The following is an 18,871-nucleotide window of genomic DNA, read 5'->3' on the forward strand; positions in this document are numbered from 1 at the left end:
CCACAGTATTTTTTTTTTTTAAATGAAGTGTTTAGATTGGAGAGCTACACGCCAGGGGGTGGAGCTCAAACCCAAGAGTGACTTACCCACAGCCCTTGGTTTTGACGGGAGGAGGAACAGTGAACTCAAAGGGTTCAGCGGGCTCCTCACCTGTGTGTCTCGTCCCCCAGGCCATTAGCAGTCAACTTCCATCCTTGTCACCAAAACTGTTTAAAATGATTAAAGAAGACAATTGAAGTGATTCAGACAAACTTTATTTAACACTTGCTGAAGCAGACAGTCTACAGTCCTAAGGGTCCTCTGGACCGAAGCATGGGGCAGAAGGCAGGAAGCTTTTACAGGATAGTAAGGAACAAGAAAGTAAACGTGGAGCCCAGTGTTGGCTGGGTATTTGGGTGGCTAGTTACACTATGTGGTCACCCAGAGCAGTTTTGGTTTGCTGATGTGGCGCCCCAGGCAGGGGCAGCCTTCGTCTTGGGCCAAGAAATTTATTTCAACAAAATTCAACCCAGGCCAGCTAAGAATGTTTTTTTACATTTTTAAAGGCTTGTGGAGGGGAAAAGGCCACAGATCATACATAGTTTTAAAGTATTTACCGCCTGGGCCTTTAGAGAAAAGGCTTCCTCGCCTAAAGCCACTTGTACCAGAGGTTCGAATAGGAATGGTTTGCACCCTTACTGAAGCAGGGGTACGAACTCACACAGTTCTCTAGTGCGGGACACTTTGGTGTGTTCGTAGCAAGTCATTTTCCAATGCTGAATGGGAGTGAGGGGAGTAGGTCAGCCAAGCCTTGGGGTCCCCAAGGTAAGTCTGAACAGGACTGAAAGACTCAATGTAAATGTAAAAACCTTAGGTGTTTCCCTTTCACAGTGTGCCTAGCCTAGTAGAGTGAGGCGTGCATAAGTATGAGATTGTGCAGCTCAGTCAGTGAAGAGCAGACAAACATCATGTGATGTAGTAAGCATGCTGCACTTCTTTTAAAGTTGATTTTAGAAAGAGAAACATCAATTTGTTGTTCCACTTATGTATGCATCCATGGGTTGTTTCTTGTACGTGCCCTGAACCAGGATCAAACCCACAGCCTTGGTGCCCAACCAGGGCCAAGCTTGCTGCATTCTTTTTGTTATCACATCATGGGAATCAAAGATTCCCCTGTGAATCAATGAAATTAGAGTAGAAACAGTGAATGGGGAAAATTAGTTCTTTCCCAGCTTCTTGGTAATTATATACAAGATTCATACTAATTTTAGCATATTGTTTCATGAATAAGCAATTTTTATTAACTATGGAGGCCTTAATTTTAATAAATATGCTAATTTATATTGTAAATGTGATGGCTATTTTGAAAACCTTAATGACGCCACCTCAAGATCTTGTCTTAGCTACAAAACCTCAGTCTAACTTTTGCTGTAGACCTTATGGGAGAATATCAACTATATTCACATGTTATGTCTGAAAATTACCTACTGAAGGTTAAGAGACATGATATATCAAGGAAGAAAAGCCACCTTCCCCAGCCATCTCCCACAGACATACCTTTCCAATCTTAAAGTATGTTCCATAAAGTTCTGTGTATATTGGCTCTCAGAGAAGAGATCAATATGCCATTAACCCACCTTATTCTTGTGTGCCTTATTTTTTAAAAAATAATCAGTTTCTTAGTTGCCAAGTAGCATACAGAAATAAAACCAGGTTTTTAAGAATGTACCACAGCTCTTGGTGAAGATAAAATGCGTTTTTCTTTGGTAGGCATAGGTTTGCAGGTCTTCATTTCATTTGCTGGAAAAAAGAAGTTATTTAATAGATCAATACGTTCAGTAAAAAGAAAGCTTTCTCCCCATTCATATTCAGCTGCCTGGCACTAGAAACTAGTAATGGAAGGCTCTTCAGTAAACTTACAAGGAAAACTTACCTTTGTGCACCTGACGATGCAACGGTCACTTTATAATTTGGCTATTCTAGTGCAATACAGGCATCATTCAGGGAAAAAATCGTTATAAATATCTTCTTCCAAGAGTTTATTTTTTAGTTTACCAGGCTCATCAAAATTAATAGTAGTAATTGTACTTTAGAATTATTAACCGGGTTGGTTTCTCCAAACTACTGTTGGAAGTTAAATTTTTTTGGCGTGTTTCAAACATTTCTAGTTTTGTGTCAGCCACTGGTTTCACATGTTAAGTGCTCACAAGACTGAGATGCACACCTTTAAGATTTTAACAAAGACACATAGCCACTCAATGGCTCTGTGTGCCCAATCGCATTTATTAAACAGGCATGTCAGTTATATTCAAAAGGCTTATGAGCAGACATGTAACATGATTCCACCACACTGCCAAAGTCAGGTCCCAGTCAACAGAAGAGGGACTGGTCCTTTTTCCGTGGATATGACTTCAGCTGGGAATCCATAGAGCGCATTGGAAGGCGAGCCTGCAGTGTTTCTACTTAATAAGCATGGAAAATTGTATTAAGGTTTAGCCTCACTTAACTTTGCAATTTGTTTTAAATTCCAGTCCTACTACATACTGGTGGGTTCCATTATACAAGTTACTCGACTTACCCTTTGTCTTAGTTTATGTAAGACTAAAGGGAATATGAATCATCAAATTTAATATGTAGCTTCAGGCATTCAGTGAATGGGTTACCTTTCTAATTATGGAACCTAAACACAGCCCTAAATTCTTAATTATATAGCAGGTTATCTAGTCTTTGATTAAAATGCATATTACCCTAAAGATATGCTAGGGTTTTTAAAAAGTAGCATATTTTGGACCTAGGAAGAAAATAATCAAGAGTGGCGTGTTTTTTCCTTTGTAGTGCCTGCCTTATACCTACTCACAGACGACAAAACACGTCTGTGATGTACAATGAATCGGACATGGGGGAGGGCAAGTCACAGGCAGCGGCGAGGCATCGTGACAACACCATCATTTAGGGGCGACTTAAGATTAAGCCCAGCTGTTCTCCCTTTCCCCGTGCCTGTTTGCTGCACACACCTATCCTTGCATTACAGCAACAAGCTTTGTATTTAAGGCAGGAGAACACCAGTGCTGCCACCTATACTTTGGTGAGGACACTGCAGGGAGGGATAGGGGAGGCCCTGTCTTCTACAGCCTTGCCTGTGGGAGCAGACTTGTACTTTGGGAAACAGAGTAAACAGGCAGTGCCTACTAACTGTCAGGTGTCTTGAGCAGCAACTGGTGCAGCTGAAGCTTTTGACTCAGCTCTTCCCAGGGGTGGTTGGTGCAAGGGGAAAGGTAGCTGCACCGCTCTGTAATCACCCTAAGGGCAACACAGAGCTCTTTCTGCTCCTCAGGCCACCTATAGTTCTGCAGCAATAGTCATATCCAGGTGGGAAGGGTAAAATGCTAAGACCTCAACAACTATCTTTCACTGTGGTCCCTGGATCAAGCTATAACTTTAACAGGAAGCAGAGGTTTAAAGTGGGTAATTGGTTACTTTAATGTTAGTGCTGCTCAAAGTTACGTACGGGAAAAGGGGTGTGCAGTTAAAGGGGTGCACACTTTTTCTATTGGAACACACTCCACCTCAGTGTTAGCACATGGTAGTATCATCATGGCTGCTTGAAAGGATTTCTGTACTCCAAGTTCATTTTCTTTGTTCAAAAGATGGTGGTTGAGAGCACTTAAGAGGTTCCTGCACCACTCACCTGTAGGGCCCGACCTTTGGTCTCAATGGGGAGAGTAAATGCAGAAATGGCGCATACAACACAGACAGATGAGAAGAGGCACAGGGCCCCCAGCAACGATGTGCTCAGAAGAACCTGCAGGTCACAAAGAATGACTTAGTTTATTGTGCCCCAGTTACTTCTAATGATCCTTACCCCAAAGGTGAAGTAAGGATTCACCAAACATGTAAGTAAAGATACATGGTAGCCATTCTCTAAGTTGTGCTGTTGTGGGCATTTTGTGGGATTCCTCCAGGAGCTGGGAGTGGTATCATACCCCGGCCAGCTAGATTTGTCCCTGCAGCCACCCCTCAGGCATCTCCAGAGCAAACCGGGATCCCACCCCCTCTCGCACACCAGCTCAGCCTGCTTAACCCTCAATCATTCAGTATGCCCTCTGCCAAATATCCATTTTCCTCCTTCAATTCTTTTTAAAGCAGCCAACTTTTTTTTTTTTTTTTTTTTAGACAGGAAGGGAGAGAGGGAAAGAAAAACGTTAGTCCCAACTACTTATGCATTCATGGCTTGCTGCTTGTGAGCCCTGACTGGGGGTTGAGTCCGCAACCTCAGCACATCAGGCGACACTAATCAACTGAGCTGCCCAGCCAGGGCCTTTTTCCCTCCTCAATTCTGACGGGATGAACCAGGAGAAAGTTTTTCTGGAGGAGATAAAAATCTCAAGGTCTCTCTGAAAAGATATGTTCATTATGCCTCACTTCCTGTGTGGCAAATTTTTCCACAGTAAGACCGGATTTCTGCTACTCTACACGTTTTTGGCCTGGATGCTCTCCCCCTAATAGTGGCAAGTTCAGACGCTCCATCTCACACGTCAGTTTCTGCAGTACTGTGCCCAAAGTTAGCAAAAAGCCAAGCACCTGGTAGTTGTCAACCACTCTCACAAAATGAGCTGAAGTAATTAAGGAACAGTGAGGCTCTGGAGTCAACAGAATATTGCAACTTGGAGAGATCTAGAAACTACCCGGTCTAGTCCAACCTCCTCACTTTACAGATGAGCAGAGCCCGAGCTAAGCGGTCCAAAGTCACATACAGATTCCCAATGCACAGCAGAGTGCTGTTACCACCACTGTGTTCCCCTAAGACACACATTTTACAATTTGGGAGCCAGCCCATCCTTTGCAAGGGCTGCCGACTTATGGAACAGTAAATCCCATTTGGTGTGCAATAGAACCCATGAGATTAGCCTCATGAACTGTTTTGTAACTGACCTAGCAAGTAATAGGTACCATTTCTGATTTTTTCCTAAAGAGAAGTATACACAATTTTCCCAAAACAAGCTTGTATAAACGTGTGTGCGCGCACATATATCCATCTATTGTATAAGGCTGGGAAAAGGTGTAGAAACCAAGAGACCAGGCAGCCTGGATCATAACCAGATCATACCATGTTTGGGCATGTGCCTAAATCCTGCCATTGCTGCCCCTTTCATTATTGGACATCAAAATTCTTGCCACCAACAAAATGAGTTTTAAACTATCCCCACCTCACATCCTCTGCACCAGGTTCAACATCCTGGGAGGTGGGGAGCCCATAGGGCTGAGCTCAGCTCAAAAACAGCTCACCAGCCAGGAATAGAACAAGTGCTTCATCTCCTTGGCTTGGGGGAGAGGGGGGCACGGGGGATCTCTGCTTCCTAGCAGGACTCCAATAGTCCAGTGGGGGCGTTACTGGATATTCTTTAAATAAATTCCTTCCTACATTAACCAAAGTCAATTTCTGTCATTTGTAAGCAAGATTTCTGACTAATACCTGATTATAAAAATCTGGGAAGTTTGTTAAAATGCAGGTTTCCGGGCCCCACCTCAGATTCACTGTGCCATAAAGCAAGCTCTGATCTCTACTTCTGAAAGTCAGCCCACAGCAGGGACAAAGAAGACATTACCTAAAAAGTTTCAATCCAACAAGACAATATGAAAGGTATATATACCAAACAAAAGAGCCTCAAAGTGCATTGAGTAAAAACTGAAAGGAAAAATGGATAAATCCATATACAGTGGAGACTTCAGTAGCCCTCTTTTGGCAATTGCTAGCACTAGATAGAAATTAAGGGGGAGTTAAACTATACGACACACCGTCAGCCACCAGAATTGAGAGAGACTTAAGTCCACCCAACAACAGCAGAATATACAGTCTTTTCTAGCTTGCAGAACACTCAGCAAAATAGACGTATTCTGGGCAGTAGAACCTCAACAGATTTTAAGGAATCTTTTAAAATTATAGAATGGGTCCTCTGACTAAAATGGTATCAAGCTATAAATAACAAAGATAACAGCAAAATCTCTAGAAAACCTAAACTGTGGGTCAAGGAAGTATCAAAAAATACATTCAATGTATTAAAAATACAACAGTATTAAATTTGTGGGACACAGCTAATGAGTAAAATAAAATAGAATTTTCTTATAGTTTATTCCTATGGGACATGAAAAATTGAGTAAGTATTCAGTTCTTAGATAGGGAAATGCAGTATTTTTATTTTATAGTATAACTCACCAAAGTAATTATAATTTTAATGGATTCTCAAAATCTCAGTAAGATTTTTAAAAGTCATTTCGGAGTACATTTCCTTCTATTTAAAGTTAATTTGAAATAGCTAAAGCAGGAAACTTCTGAAAACGTGGGGGTAGGAGAGCCTGAGGGGGGTTATTAGCTGACAAGCCATCAAAGTTTCAGTCACTAGCAGTGTGACTGGGGCTAGAACAGATCTGAGTATCTGGAAACGTGCCCCATTATCATAGTGGGGGGTCGATCACTGAAGGGAGCCAGACAAAAAGATGATTGATGGCCTGGGGAGGACCAGCGAGGCATTGTTTTGTTGCTTTTTAAAGCTGGAGCCTTACCTCAGGCCTTAAGCATCAAGTAGATGAAAGGTTGAAAGCCTTTGAACTTGCGGTGTTTCAGAACTGTGGATAAACACGTGGTGAAGGTCACTGTGTGAGACACAGAACGTTAACTCAAATGAAGATAATTGGTAAATTGGCTACAAAAACTTTAAGTTTTGTATGCCAAAAAAAAAAAAAATCCAAAAGCAAACCCCAACAAATATCTATATTATAGTAATAAATGGCTAATGGCCTGTAGAAAAAGTAAAAATCACGCAAATGGATAATAAAAGATGCTTGGCCTTGCCGAAAGTGAGCAAATTACAAATTAAGATGGTATCATTTATTTCACACCCTATCAAAAGAGGTTTAAAAGATCACTATCCCTTTTGGTGATGACAGAAGGAAACAGGGATGCTTGTTTAAGAACGTATGTTAGGGAGTGAATGAATTTTTCAAAAATAAAGACAACTTGACAAAATCCATCATAATTTAAAGTATGTACGCCCTTTGACCCAAAAATTACTCAGTAGAGTCTTTCTACCAAATTCCGCTTCTCCCGCAACATCCCACTCACGTGTCCGACGTAGTGTGGGGGCCCGCCCTCAGCGCGCTCTCCTTTCCCTGCACTGCTTGATTGCATAGCGCTGCTCACATCTGACACATGAGCTGTCCTATGTCCATTCCCCACTAGGCTGTAACGTCAAAGAACCTGGGACCTTGACTTACGCAGCATCTAGAACGTAAAATAGCTCGGTGACTGTGTCGAATGACTGACACAGCTGCACACGTACAAAGGCGTGGTGTGCATAGGGGTCAGCGTCCCATCACAAAACCACAGAGAAACAGCATAGGAGCAACTTATAAGATAGTGGCTGACACACCCACACATCAGAGATCTACGTACCTATTTAAAAGAATGAGGCTGACATAAAAAGGTAAACGAGGAAAGACAGTTGCAGCATGTAAATGTGTACATGTAGATGTGTGGGTGGATGGGCGAGTGTGTGTGTGTGTGTCTGTGTGTGTCACACACAGGCCCACTACACACATACACACAGTGTTCAGAGGAGTGTGGCTCTGTCGATGGCTCCCGCCAGACTTTAAGCCTCACCCTGCCCTCCTCCCCTTGGTCCCGAACCTCTGGACAGCTTATAAAAACCTGAGTGCTACTTCCATTGGCACTGGCAGGAGACTCAAATTACACAAGCCCCTGCGCCCTCTCTCGGGAACCCCAGCTCTAACCAACCGCAGGCAAAACCCCAGCCAGTCTTCCCTCGCTCTCAGGCCATTTCAGGTCTGTGAGAGGCCTGGCCTGCTCTCCCAAAGACCTGAAATTCATAATTAAGAAAAAAGTATATCTACATACAGACATACGTCTCAGTGTATATATGTAATACATACACTGTAAACATAAAAAAATATACACGTTTACATATATGCAAACATTACTGGTACATAGGCACACCGAGACAAACATACGTAGGAAGGCATTTGGAAGAATATGCCCCAAACTATTGAGACAGACAGTGGTTATACATTTCTGTATTTGAAGTTCTACAAGCATATTTTTCTATTCAGAATATGGTCCTAAAATGATTGTAAGTCTTGTTACTAAACACTGAACTACTACTCTGACTCAAGAAGTAAAATTAAGTTAATAAGAAAACTAATGCAAAAGAATTGGTAAAAACAAGAGCCTAAATGAATAAAAACAAACAAGTTGACTTGAAAAATTGATCCAAGAGCTATGTTGGAAAAAAAGGCTAGTTATGAAAGTGAAAAATCATAAATGCATGGAATTAAGAGTGTGAAAGAAAATGATCACTAAAATAGGATGAAAAGAGCCATGGAAATACTACCCCAGTTCTTTGCTTAAAAATTTGAACAAGTAGATACTCAATAAAAAAAAGTTTCCAGGCACATTAACTCCAAAGATTTAAAACCAACAGAAACCAACAGAAAAGAGTGCCTGAAGGGGTCCATCCTGCAAGTGCCAGGGGTCACCTTCATAGATCGGTTCCTTCCGATCTCTGACAGGAACAGATTCCAGGGAAAGAAGGAAAGTTTGTTTCATTTCAATGAAAACTAGATGATAATGAGAACCTAGGGAAGATAAAATATAAAAACCAGCCACCATCTCGTGTGTGAGTATTGATTCAAGATTTATAAATAAAATCCTGGCACATAAAACTCCGCGCTCCGCTGACGGAGGAAAACGCCGGCTACACCAGGTCCTCGCTGCTGTCACGCCTGCATCGTGATCTGAGGTCTCTGCCACTCCTGGCCCTCTCCCAGGTATTTCCCAACAGGCCCCTTGCATGTGTGGTTCCATGGTGGCAGCCGCTTTTCTGAGCACCCAAACTGATCTGTGGTATTTCAGTAGGAAAAATAAATTCGTTTATGCAAAAAAAAAAAAAAATAGCCAGTTAGAAACATCACTCACAAAATGTTCCGAGTCCCCGCTGTAGGCCAGGCCCTGGAGGAGGAGGTAGGGATAAAAAATTAGCAAAATGTGCTCATATCCCTGTCCTCACGGAGCCTCAAGTCTATGGGAAGAGGAAGATTTTAAGTAGCCTGGCAAATGGCAACTACAAAATCTGATAAGGAATACGAAGGAAAATCTGCAAGTCCCCAGAGAGCTCATAACAGGGAGACCAAACTTAGTCTAGGGCAAGAGGGCGGGCTTTCCTAAGCAGGAAATGAGTCATAGCTACCTGGGGGTGGGGGTGGGGGGAGAATGGTTGCCAGTGGCAGCAAGTGAGAAAGCCCCAGAAAAAAACAGAAGAACCAGACTTTTCATAGCTAAGCAAACAGCAGTGACAGAGTACAAGATGGGGCCTCCTTGGTAGTGAGCACCCTGTAAGTCACGTTGAGGATTTTGGTTTTCATGAGGATGGGAAGGGGCAAGACAATAAAAGGTTATAAGCACAGGAATCATGCCAGGCCCGTAGGAAGGCAGTAAAGAAAATGAGTTACATGACAGCAAGCGCACACGGAAGGAAACAGGCCAGGACTCAGTCCGATGAGAGGTGGGGCAGTCTGGACCAGCACGGCGCCGGCGCCGTGGTGGAAAGGCAGAGACGATGAAGACCCAGCATCTATGAGGCCGTTAAAGCCAACGGTTGGAGGGTTGAGTGTGGTGAGGAGAGAGGGGAGTAGAGAAGGACCACTCCAGGTTGGACGGTGTTGGCATGCACATGGTGACTGGAAGAGGCGTGGGCTTGGGGAGAAGGGTCACGAGTTTAGACAGGCTGGATTTAGGATGACTTGGGGACACTCAAGCGCAGATGTTGACAAGGCGATTGGATGTATGGATCTGGAGTTTGGAAGAAAGGCCTAGACTAGAGAGAGAAATGTGGGAGTCCTGAGCATATAGTTGGTCATTAAAATCAAAAATAGGTGAGATCACCTAAGTGGAGAGCAAACTGTGGAAAGGTGAGGGTCTAATATTGAGCAAAACGAATCCTCAGAAATAAAGACTAGAGGACACTACACCACAAAGACAGGGACAAGGAAGAGCCGGAGATGGAGGAGGAAAACCATGTAGGAATGGGGCAGAGAGCGAGGGTGTGGCCATCAGTCCTGAACGTGAGGGAGAGGTCACGGGGGATGCGGACTAACACCACGTTTGGGTTCAGAGATGTGGCGGTCACCAGAGACCTTGTCAGGAATCATTGCGGCAGAATTGGGATCTCGGCGGCCAGGTTGGAGAGGGTGAAGGTGTGAGCTGGGGGAAGGAAATGAGAACGGGGAGAAGGAGCCCTTTTAAATAGTTTGGCTGGAAAAAGCTAGCCAATGAGGTTGAGTTTACATTTTGTAAGCGATGAAACCTTAAGCACGTTAAAATGCTAGCTGGAAGGATTCAACATGGAGACAAAAATCACAGGACATGATTATAAACCTGAAAAACTCAGGCGACTCACATGAAAAACCATCCAGAATGAACTAGCTCTTTAAAAATCAATAGACAAAAACTCAATAACCCCTGTAAATACAAATAACTTGTTAGAATGTTAAACGAGAAGTTATAATGAAAGAAAACAATCTGTAATAACAATGAAAAGCCATACAATGCCTAAGAGTAAACAAGATGGGCAGGGTCTAATGGAAGAAACCACTAAAATCCCAGCAAGGGGCATAGACGAACATTGAGCAGATGGAAACATAAACCTTGATCTGAGGAAGACACCACTAAAAAAAAAAAAAACACCCAATAAACCTTTCCTACATTAACTGATACATTTAACAAATCAACAATTAAATCGTAATAGGATTTGGGCAGACAAGGAGGCAGAATATAACTAAATGATTCTAAAACGTGTCTGAGAAAAGCAATGCGGTGCGGCTTTAACGGCCAGTTTTGAAATTGCACCATAAATTTCATTTAACACTGTCACATGCCAAGGCCAATACCAGACAGGGCAACAGACTAAAACAGTGAGGCTGAATATAGACCCAGTAATTCTGGGACTATGAGTGAAAACTAGGTTATTCAATGAAGAAGAGACCAGTGACTTGGCCCTTCAATACTGTGACGGCCTTGAAGAGGGCACGTGGGGAATTCTGGGTCAGAATCTGGGAGGCATTCACTTTGTGAAAATAGGTTAAGTTTAGGAGGAAGGGAATGATTTGGACACTCTGATATGTGCATACCTGATCCCCCAAAAGAAGGCCACAGAAGGGTTTGAAAAAGAGACATGTGGATCTTCATAATCCTAATCAGAAATTATAAAGAAAAATATTGATAAAGTTGTAAGAACTTTAAAGTTTCTGTACAGAGAAAGGAGAACATAAACAAGAATGAAAGCCAACTGGAAAGCTGGAAAGGGGTAATATTTGCAACATGACAGAAAAATAAAGTCCTTTATGTATTGGGTTGGCCAAAAAGTCCATTTATTTTTTTCCATAAAAGACATTTTTCATTTTCACCAATAACTTCATTGATTGGGATATTTTGAGGATGTCGGCTCTCTCCTGCTATTGGCTTCTAGTGGGTAGGGGTCGGGGGTGCTGCTAAACATCTTCCAATGCGAAAGACAGCCCCACAGCAAAGAATCATTTGGTCAAAATGTCAGTAGTACCCAGAAACTTCACAAACCACTTCTGACACGATTGATCAGTCACAGCAGCTTCTCCATACACTGCACAAATCTTTTTTTGCGTTTCAATTGTGCTTTTCCCTTTCTTGAAAAAATAAAACATGATATACCAAAAATGTTGAGTATCTTCTTCCATCTTCAATATTAAAATGGCTGCACAAAAATTCACCAATTTTGGTAAGTTTTTTAAAAAATGCACGCTGATATGACAGCAGTCATAATACAGTCTAACAACATTGTTTCGAATGACGTTAAGGACAACTAAGCACGACTAGAGCCATCGTACAGAAAAAACTAAATGAACTTTTTGACCAACCCCATATATGAAGGATTCTCATAGATCAATGTTTGAAAAACAGGCAAGGCGCTGTTAGGAATGAGCAAGCTAAAGAATATGAAATAACCAATTAAAATAGGAAAAGAACAATTCCATTCATTCCTAATCAAAGAAACACTAATTCTAATAACAAAGAGATGCCATTTAAGGACAGTGAGATTGGCAAAGGTGAAAAGACACAGTCAGGTGGCAAACGTGCAATCGCGGAGCCCCGGGACACTGGTACAACCGTCCCGAAGGGAATTTTAGCATCGTGTATCACAGGGAAAATGAGCGGTCCCTCCCACCCACCAGTCCCACCGCTAGGGACTTCCCCAGTGGGGTAGGGGCAGAGCTGGACAAAATGTAAGCACGAGGATGCTCGAAACCGTTGTTTATAATGGAAAAATATCTGAAACAGTCTACGCATTCAACAACATGACACTGATAAAGGAATTAAAAAGTAACATTTGGAGAATATATCCAATGAGACATGAAAAGGCCTTGTTTTTCTATTTATTGACGTAAAAAATGCCTTTTGCACAGAAAAGGACATGGCAGACAAACTGTAGAAAGTCTGCGAAGGTTCTGGATCAAGACCATGCGTGACATCGGAGGATCCTGAATTCCCCTCCTCCCACGGACACACTGACTCTTCAGTGACACATTGCAACCACTTCCTCTGAAAGGAACCCAAAACTAGCTGACTGACTCCTATACATCAGGCAAAAGAGAAAAGCCCACATTAAAACGTGTAGGAGAGAAAGAGAAGCAGACTCCAATACAGAGAACACCCTGGGGCGGTTGCCAGTTGAGGGGGGGAGGGGGAGATGGGTGAAAGGGTGAAGGGATTAAAAAGAGCGAGTTGGTAGTTACAGCAGATGCCCTAGGAACAAACAAAGCTCCCTGGATTCTAACACTCCCATTGCTAGCCTGCAAAGGACAGCAAAGCATCCCAATTGCATCGTGACGGATGGAACTTAAGTATATACATATACACTTATACACACATATATAAACTTAAATTTTTATTAATCACAGCAATACTTTAATTTGACTATTTAGCATTTGGCCTTGCTTGTTATGCATCATCGTTATTATTAACTAACATCTATTGAGAGCTTACTATGAGTCAAATGTTGGGCTAAGTGCTTTTACATCTTTTAATGTAAGTTAACTATCAGAACAAACCTACGTAGCGGGCACTGTTATTTATCTTCACTTTTAAAATGAGGACGGCATGGAAAGCTGGGTAAGCTAAGACGCGTTGAGAAGGCCTCAGCTCCAGGATGCCGAGCAGAGCAGAGCTGTGTGGCCCCGGGAGACCGGGCCCAGGTGGGGACCATTACTGATCCGCAAACCCAGCAAATGCAGTGTAGGCCTCAGAAAACTACCCACAGGTTCCCAGAGAAAATGTCCCCCCAGACTCAGGTCCTGATTGGATATTGGAGAATGAACTATTCCCTGATCTGGTCCTCCAGAAGTAGGAGTAGTACCCTACTGCTGCCTTTCCCCATGACATCCTTTTCCGAAAATGGTGGGGACGTATAAAAGAACGTTCAAAACCAAAGTGACAAGACAGAAGTTGCCCCCATTTTTCCTTAAGACGGACAAGGAAAACACTCCCAAGACGGTAAGAAGTTAGTGGTAGCAACCTCCGATGAGTTCTAGGAAATGCACGTTACAGTCTGCTCTGCCCGTGACAACACTTTGAAAACTGCACCCTTATTTTGGGTTCTGCCCCCAATTATAACACGCAGCGTGTGGCAGGAGTTGGAAGGACTTCCCTGCACCACCAAGCAACTCAATTCCGACACCATCTACCTGGAGGAAGCACCAGGTCCCAGAGCTGAGGGCTCGGTCCCACAAGACTGCGCCCACTTCAGATGCTCTCACAGTCCTGCTTATTACCCGCACTTCTGACCGACCAGCTGTCAATCGAGGGGTGCCCACGCCCCTCTCTTTGGGTTTGATTAATGCACAAGAGCAGCTCACAGGACTCAGGAAATCTGCTCACTCACTAGACTATTTATAATAAAGGATATTCGAGGATAGGACTCAAAAGCCGGATGAAGAAATACACAGGGCGAGGTCTCAAACAAAGGAACTTCTATCCTCGCGGAGCTTGGGGCCCAGCACAGTGGCGCACAAAAGCATCCTGGTTCCCCAACCTGGGAGCTCTGCACAGCCCCCCTTTATAGAGGCTTCATTACAGGCTTGATTGACCACAGCCCTGGCCATTGGTGAAGGACTCCACCTCTAGCCCCTCTCCCCTCCTAAGATGTCAGGGGGGTGGGACTGAAAGTTCCAACCCTCTAATCACAGGATCGGTTCTCCCGGCAACCAATCCCCACCCTCAGGTGCAGTACACAGGTCACCTCATTAACATAACAAGACATCTTTGTGGCCCTCACCACCTAGGAAACTGCAGGGTTTTAGGACCTCTGTCAGGCGAAGACCAAATACATCTTTCTTATTAGAAAAGCACAACATCACCAATCCTCTTCAGCCTCATTTGTACATACCCCCGACTCTTGGCCATAACTGATTTAGCTCAAGTATGAACGATTAACCAGGCCTGGCCTAGAGAGTCCCTTTCTAGGAATGCAAGAGCACATCACTGTCCTCTGGTGGCTGGATCTAGGACATACTGGTGTGTTTAGGGTTTGTGGGGGGGGCCACACACGCAGGCAAGCATAGCACACTCGGAATGCTCAGAGAGGCGAGGAGTGGCCACGGGCCCAGACGGTCCTGCGGAGGACAGGCCCTAGTTTCCTGTCAGCCCCCATTGCCAGGGCCAGGCCCTCCCAGGGCCCAGCCTCGATCCTGCTTTTGTCACAGGCAGCCCAGGTGGATTCCCTCTCTAGTACCCAAAAGAGAATGACCAGAAGGAGACCAGCCATTTAACCCTCTGAGGCACTGTGACCATGCAGGTGACCATATCTGCCTGTTTTCCTCCCGGACAACTCTCTGTCCGTGGGTCCCAGTCAGGCCTGGATTTTATCCCAGCCTGAGTCTGCCTGGGATACCCCGCCCAAGGCCACCTCCCTGCACAGCTGTGCTCTCTTATTTACCTGCACCCCTGGACAGGGCCAAGGTCAGAGCCCATTTTCATTCAACTACTCAACCTCCTGTGTCATCCATTTCCTCTGCATCCTCCCCAGCAAAACCCAACAGAATCCAAAACCTGCCTGCAATTGCCATACCTGTTACCGACTGACTGCAAGCCCGCGCGCAGCAGTTTAGCCTCCTTCTCTATTCGGATTCACCAAACAGTGGAAAATGGCCCCGCAAGAAAACTCACTCGGTGAACAGACATCCTGGGTTACACCCTTAACTGGAAGGGACCCAGGGTCCCTTTCCCCCACCTCCCTTAGACCCGTCCTCCCTGCAGAGACTCCTGGGTGTACCTGGGATATAAATGGTGCCACCATCGCTCCAATGCGACACAGGGAGCCGCTGGTCCCCATCCCCAAAGCACGAATGGCGGTGGGGTAAACCTGGAGGGAGGGGCAGAGAGCATCAGTTAGGACAGGCCTCTTGTCTGCCCTCGCCTCCCAAGGCCAAGCTTTGGCAACTAATACAGGGGTGGGCAAAGGTAGGGAAGTTACCAGCCAGCATTACCTAAAAGGTGAATCATAAGTAGGGATACAAAATAATAACAATAGTAATAAAAAGACGACTAAGAAATAAATACAATAATTAGTATGTGATAATGCAAGCATAAACTCTTTCGTGCGCTCACACTGAAAGCCTCCTTTTGCCTGCTCCTGTATATTAAATACCAGATATTCTGATAGGATAGAGAATAAAAGACATTCATTTCCTCAGATACACAATTTTGAATTTTTAAACCGTAACCGTCACAAAAAGAACCAACACTTAGAAATTATCTTTTAAGTGAGCAAATTCCAAACTATGTGTTTAATTTAATATTCAAAATATAATTTTGGAAAAGCAAGCTCTGGAATCAGACATAAGATTTCCACTTTAGAGCAATAAGTGCATAAAGGCGGTCCTACTGAAGGAAAATACAGCCCGCACAGTAACAACTCAATGAGCCCTTACACAAGGCCACGGTGGAGCTCTGCCAGAGCGCCGCGCGCACACGGCCCCTCCCCCGTGTTCTCACTGCAGAATCCACTCTCTTCCCGCGACTCTCTCATTTATAGTGAAAACTCATTAATCTGAATTCCATTAATTCGGAATTCTTATAGGAACTAGTGAAGTTTAATAAGCAAATGTTATTAAAAAATGAGATGATAGGGAGAATATATGAAACAATTGTTTTTCAAAACTCTGGAGAATTTTCTCTCAGTGCCATACAATACCAAAAAACAAAAACAAAAACAAAAAAAACCCATTTTATCGTTTCACTAAAACAAAGCACACCGTCCCTTTACGAGACCACATCTTGTCATGAGCCACCAAATGCAAAAGATGTTTTCCTGTCCCAGCAGCCCTGCTGTGTCTGCAGGGGAAGGTCTGGGGGTGCAGTGCTTTTGCGGGGGGGGGGGGGGGGGGGGCTTGCTGTCTCTTAGAAAGTGAGGGTGCTGGCTATACCTGAAAACACAGATGCAGACACATGGTGAAGTTCTTTTCTGTACGTAATATCAATAAAGTTTTTTGTTCATATTTTCACAGTTCTGGGAGGTAGAATAACGGATGACTTTTTAAATGAGCATCAGGAAAAAAAAAAATACTTAGGAATGATCTTTAAATGAAAACATTCCAAAATGTCAAATTGAAGATTTCCAAATATAGCTTTAGAAGCAATCATGGCTACACACTGATTTTTGGGTTCATAAATTCACAAGATAATTGTAGAAGATGTTAATGGAACTAAATGAAGTGTTATGTATACATCAAATATGCCATAATTTCCTATTTTTATGGGAGGGGAATATTTTCCTGTGGCTTTAATGTTTTCGACATGTCACGCCTGTGACCTGAACAGCCTTCTCCATTTCCAGAAATGGAAATGCACGCAGCTCTAGCAGTCCCGAGAGCACCGCCTTCTCCAGCTACAACACCGTTTCCTACAGAAATGGTTTGTTTGTAGGAACAGGAGCTCTTTAGAGAAGATCCTCTAGCTCCCTCGGGTAGTGCCTTGCACACAGTAGACATCCATTCAGTAAAATAAGGAAGAATAAATTACTGTTATATTTCGATTTAAGCTACATGCAGCAAACAGATGAAGGCAGCGTGATCTTTCAAAGGAATAAAGGTGAAAAATACATTCTAATTTCAAAGAGAGAAATCAGGAGATTTGCATTTTAACATCAACACACAGCTGCAGGCCCTATTCCGGAAGGAAGCGTGGCGCTGGGACAGGGAGCTGGTTTTTATTTGAATGCTGTCTAGGGAGGAAGGGACAGGTCCTGTCTTTCTTCTTGACCCCGGCTTTCACCAGACTCAGTGGGGCAGGGAAGCTCCCTGTCAAACAAACCTTCTGGCATCACTTTAATGGGATGTTTTTTAGAAAATCATCCCAAGACAACAGATGCCAGGGATGCATTATCTACAGACGGACATCCTCTCTAAGCAGCTAGTCTCGCACCCCTGATGGAACCGACCCCTTCCCCAAAACGAACCTCAGCGGTGTATATGTAGATGGTGTTGAAGTTGGCTGCCACCAAAGCCCTCAGCATGAAGAGGAAGCCGATGAGGCCAGCACTAGGGAACAGGACGCAAGAGACGTTACCAAAGGCAAGGCGGAGGGCCTTCCGTAGCCCCGGCTGACACGCACACAGAGGACCCGCCGCTTCTCCGCTGGCCTGAGTGCAGGGTCCTAAAGCAAACACCTCACTCAAACTGTCCAGTCCCACTCCCCTCCCTCTTCTCCCCCCAAGTGTGCCATTCCAATCTGGCCCCTACTCCCCCAAAATGGTGCAGACGGTTTGCGGAATAAGTGATATATATTCATTATAACTGAGGCCACTCTAGGGTCACAAATTAAGAGTGAAATTAATTTTCACACCACAGATTATGTTTTTTATAAATATATAAAGTATAGAAAGATATATAGATATAATGTATCAGTAAACTCTTAAAAATGGTCAGGATAATTGGACTCACAACTAGAGTCCCATTTCCCCAGGAAGCTTTGCATAAAGACCCTAAACATTTTGGGGGGCAAAGCGAGAACCCCCATACGGATACCCACGTCCTGACAACCGAGGAGGGGCCGGGTCAGTGGGAAGAGGCAGTACCAGGGCAGACGCTAGGCAAGATCATTCCAGACGAACAAGCAGCCCATTCTCTACTCTCCTGGTGAAAGGGACTCGACCCTGACCCCCATGTACACTGTGGGATAGAAGACCCCATCTTAAAACCACTGCACACGAAGCTCGGCTGTTTTGAAGCAGCCAGAGAGAAAATACCTTGAGGTGCAAATATTGAGGAGGAGGAAGAACAGAGCTGTGCAGCCCATGGTGACAGACAGGCTCAGCCGTCTGCCCAGGAAGTTAATGCCCAGGATGTTCAGAGGATTCACTACAAAGCAAACGACAGGGACAATGTCTGGAACCTTGAAAGCAAGTGGCCTTTATCAACACTAGATTCCTCCCTGTCTTTTCAGAAAGAAGCAACTTCATCCAAACCTCGAGCGCCTTCTGGCCAAGACCCCAGTCATCGACTTCGGGACCCCCGTGGCACACTTTTCCCACGTGGCCCAAGAACACCAGGCACTGGTGTATATGAAGGATGCTTCATGCCCAGGATGCTTATCATGTACATTGCCTACTTGCTAGACCTATATTTTAAGTGTTTTATACAGTTTTCTATCAAATTCAAGGTGCCAGTAAATTTTAAGTACCATTGTTTATGTCTACAAAAACAGAAACAGTACTGCAGATTAAAATTAACGCCACTGTAAGACGTCCCAATTTCAGGGCTATTAAAATGTGAAGGAAAAAATGCATCTTAGAAT

The 18,871-nt window shown here is 44.0% G+C and overlaps 1 protein-coding gene across 9 annotated transcripts in view; it reads right to left on the minus strand.

The window, feature by feature from the left end:
• Positions 1–474: 474 nt before the first annotated feature.
• SVOPL (SVOP like) overlaps positions 475–18,871 on the minus strand; it is a 52,895-nt gene continuing 34,498 nt past the window's right edge. For 8 of the 9 annotated variants that reach the window (XM_053927024.2, XM_053927020.2, XM_053927026.2 and 5 more), the window contains 5 exons: positions 18,324–18,435; positions 17,535–17,616; positions 15,351–15,440; positions 3,668–3,781; positions 475–1,779 (listed from right to left, as the gene is read on the minus strand). In XM_053927024.2, the coding sequence (XP_053782999.1) occupies positions 1,768–1,779; positions 3,668–3,781; positions 15,351–15,440; positions 17,535–17,616; positions 18,324–18,435 (410 nt within the window). In that variant the 3' untranslated portion in view covers positions 475–1,767. The remainder of the gene's footprint in view (positions 1,780–3,667; positions 3,782–15,350; positions 15,441–17,534; positions 17,617–18,323; positions 18,436–18,871) is intronic. The other variant, XM_053927028.2, reaches the window with a different exon arrangement.

Source organism: Desmodus rotundus, chromosome 6 (assembly GCF_022682495.2).
Source record: "Desmodus rotundus isolate HL8 chromosome 6, HLdesRot8A.1, whole genome shotgun sequence".
NCBI lineage: Eukaryota > Metazoa > Chordata > Mammalia > Chiroptera > Phyllostomidae > Desmodus > Desmodus rotundus.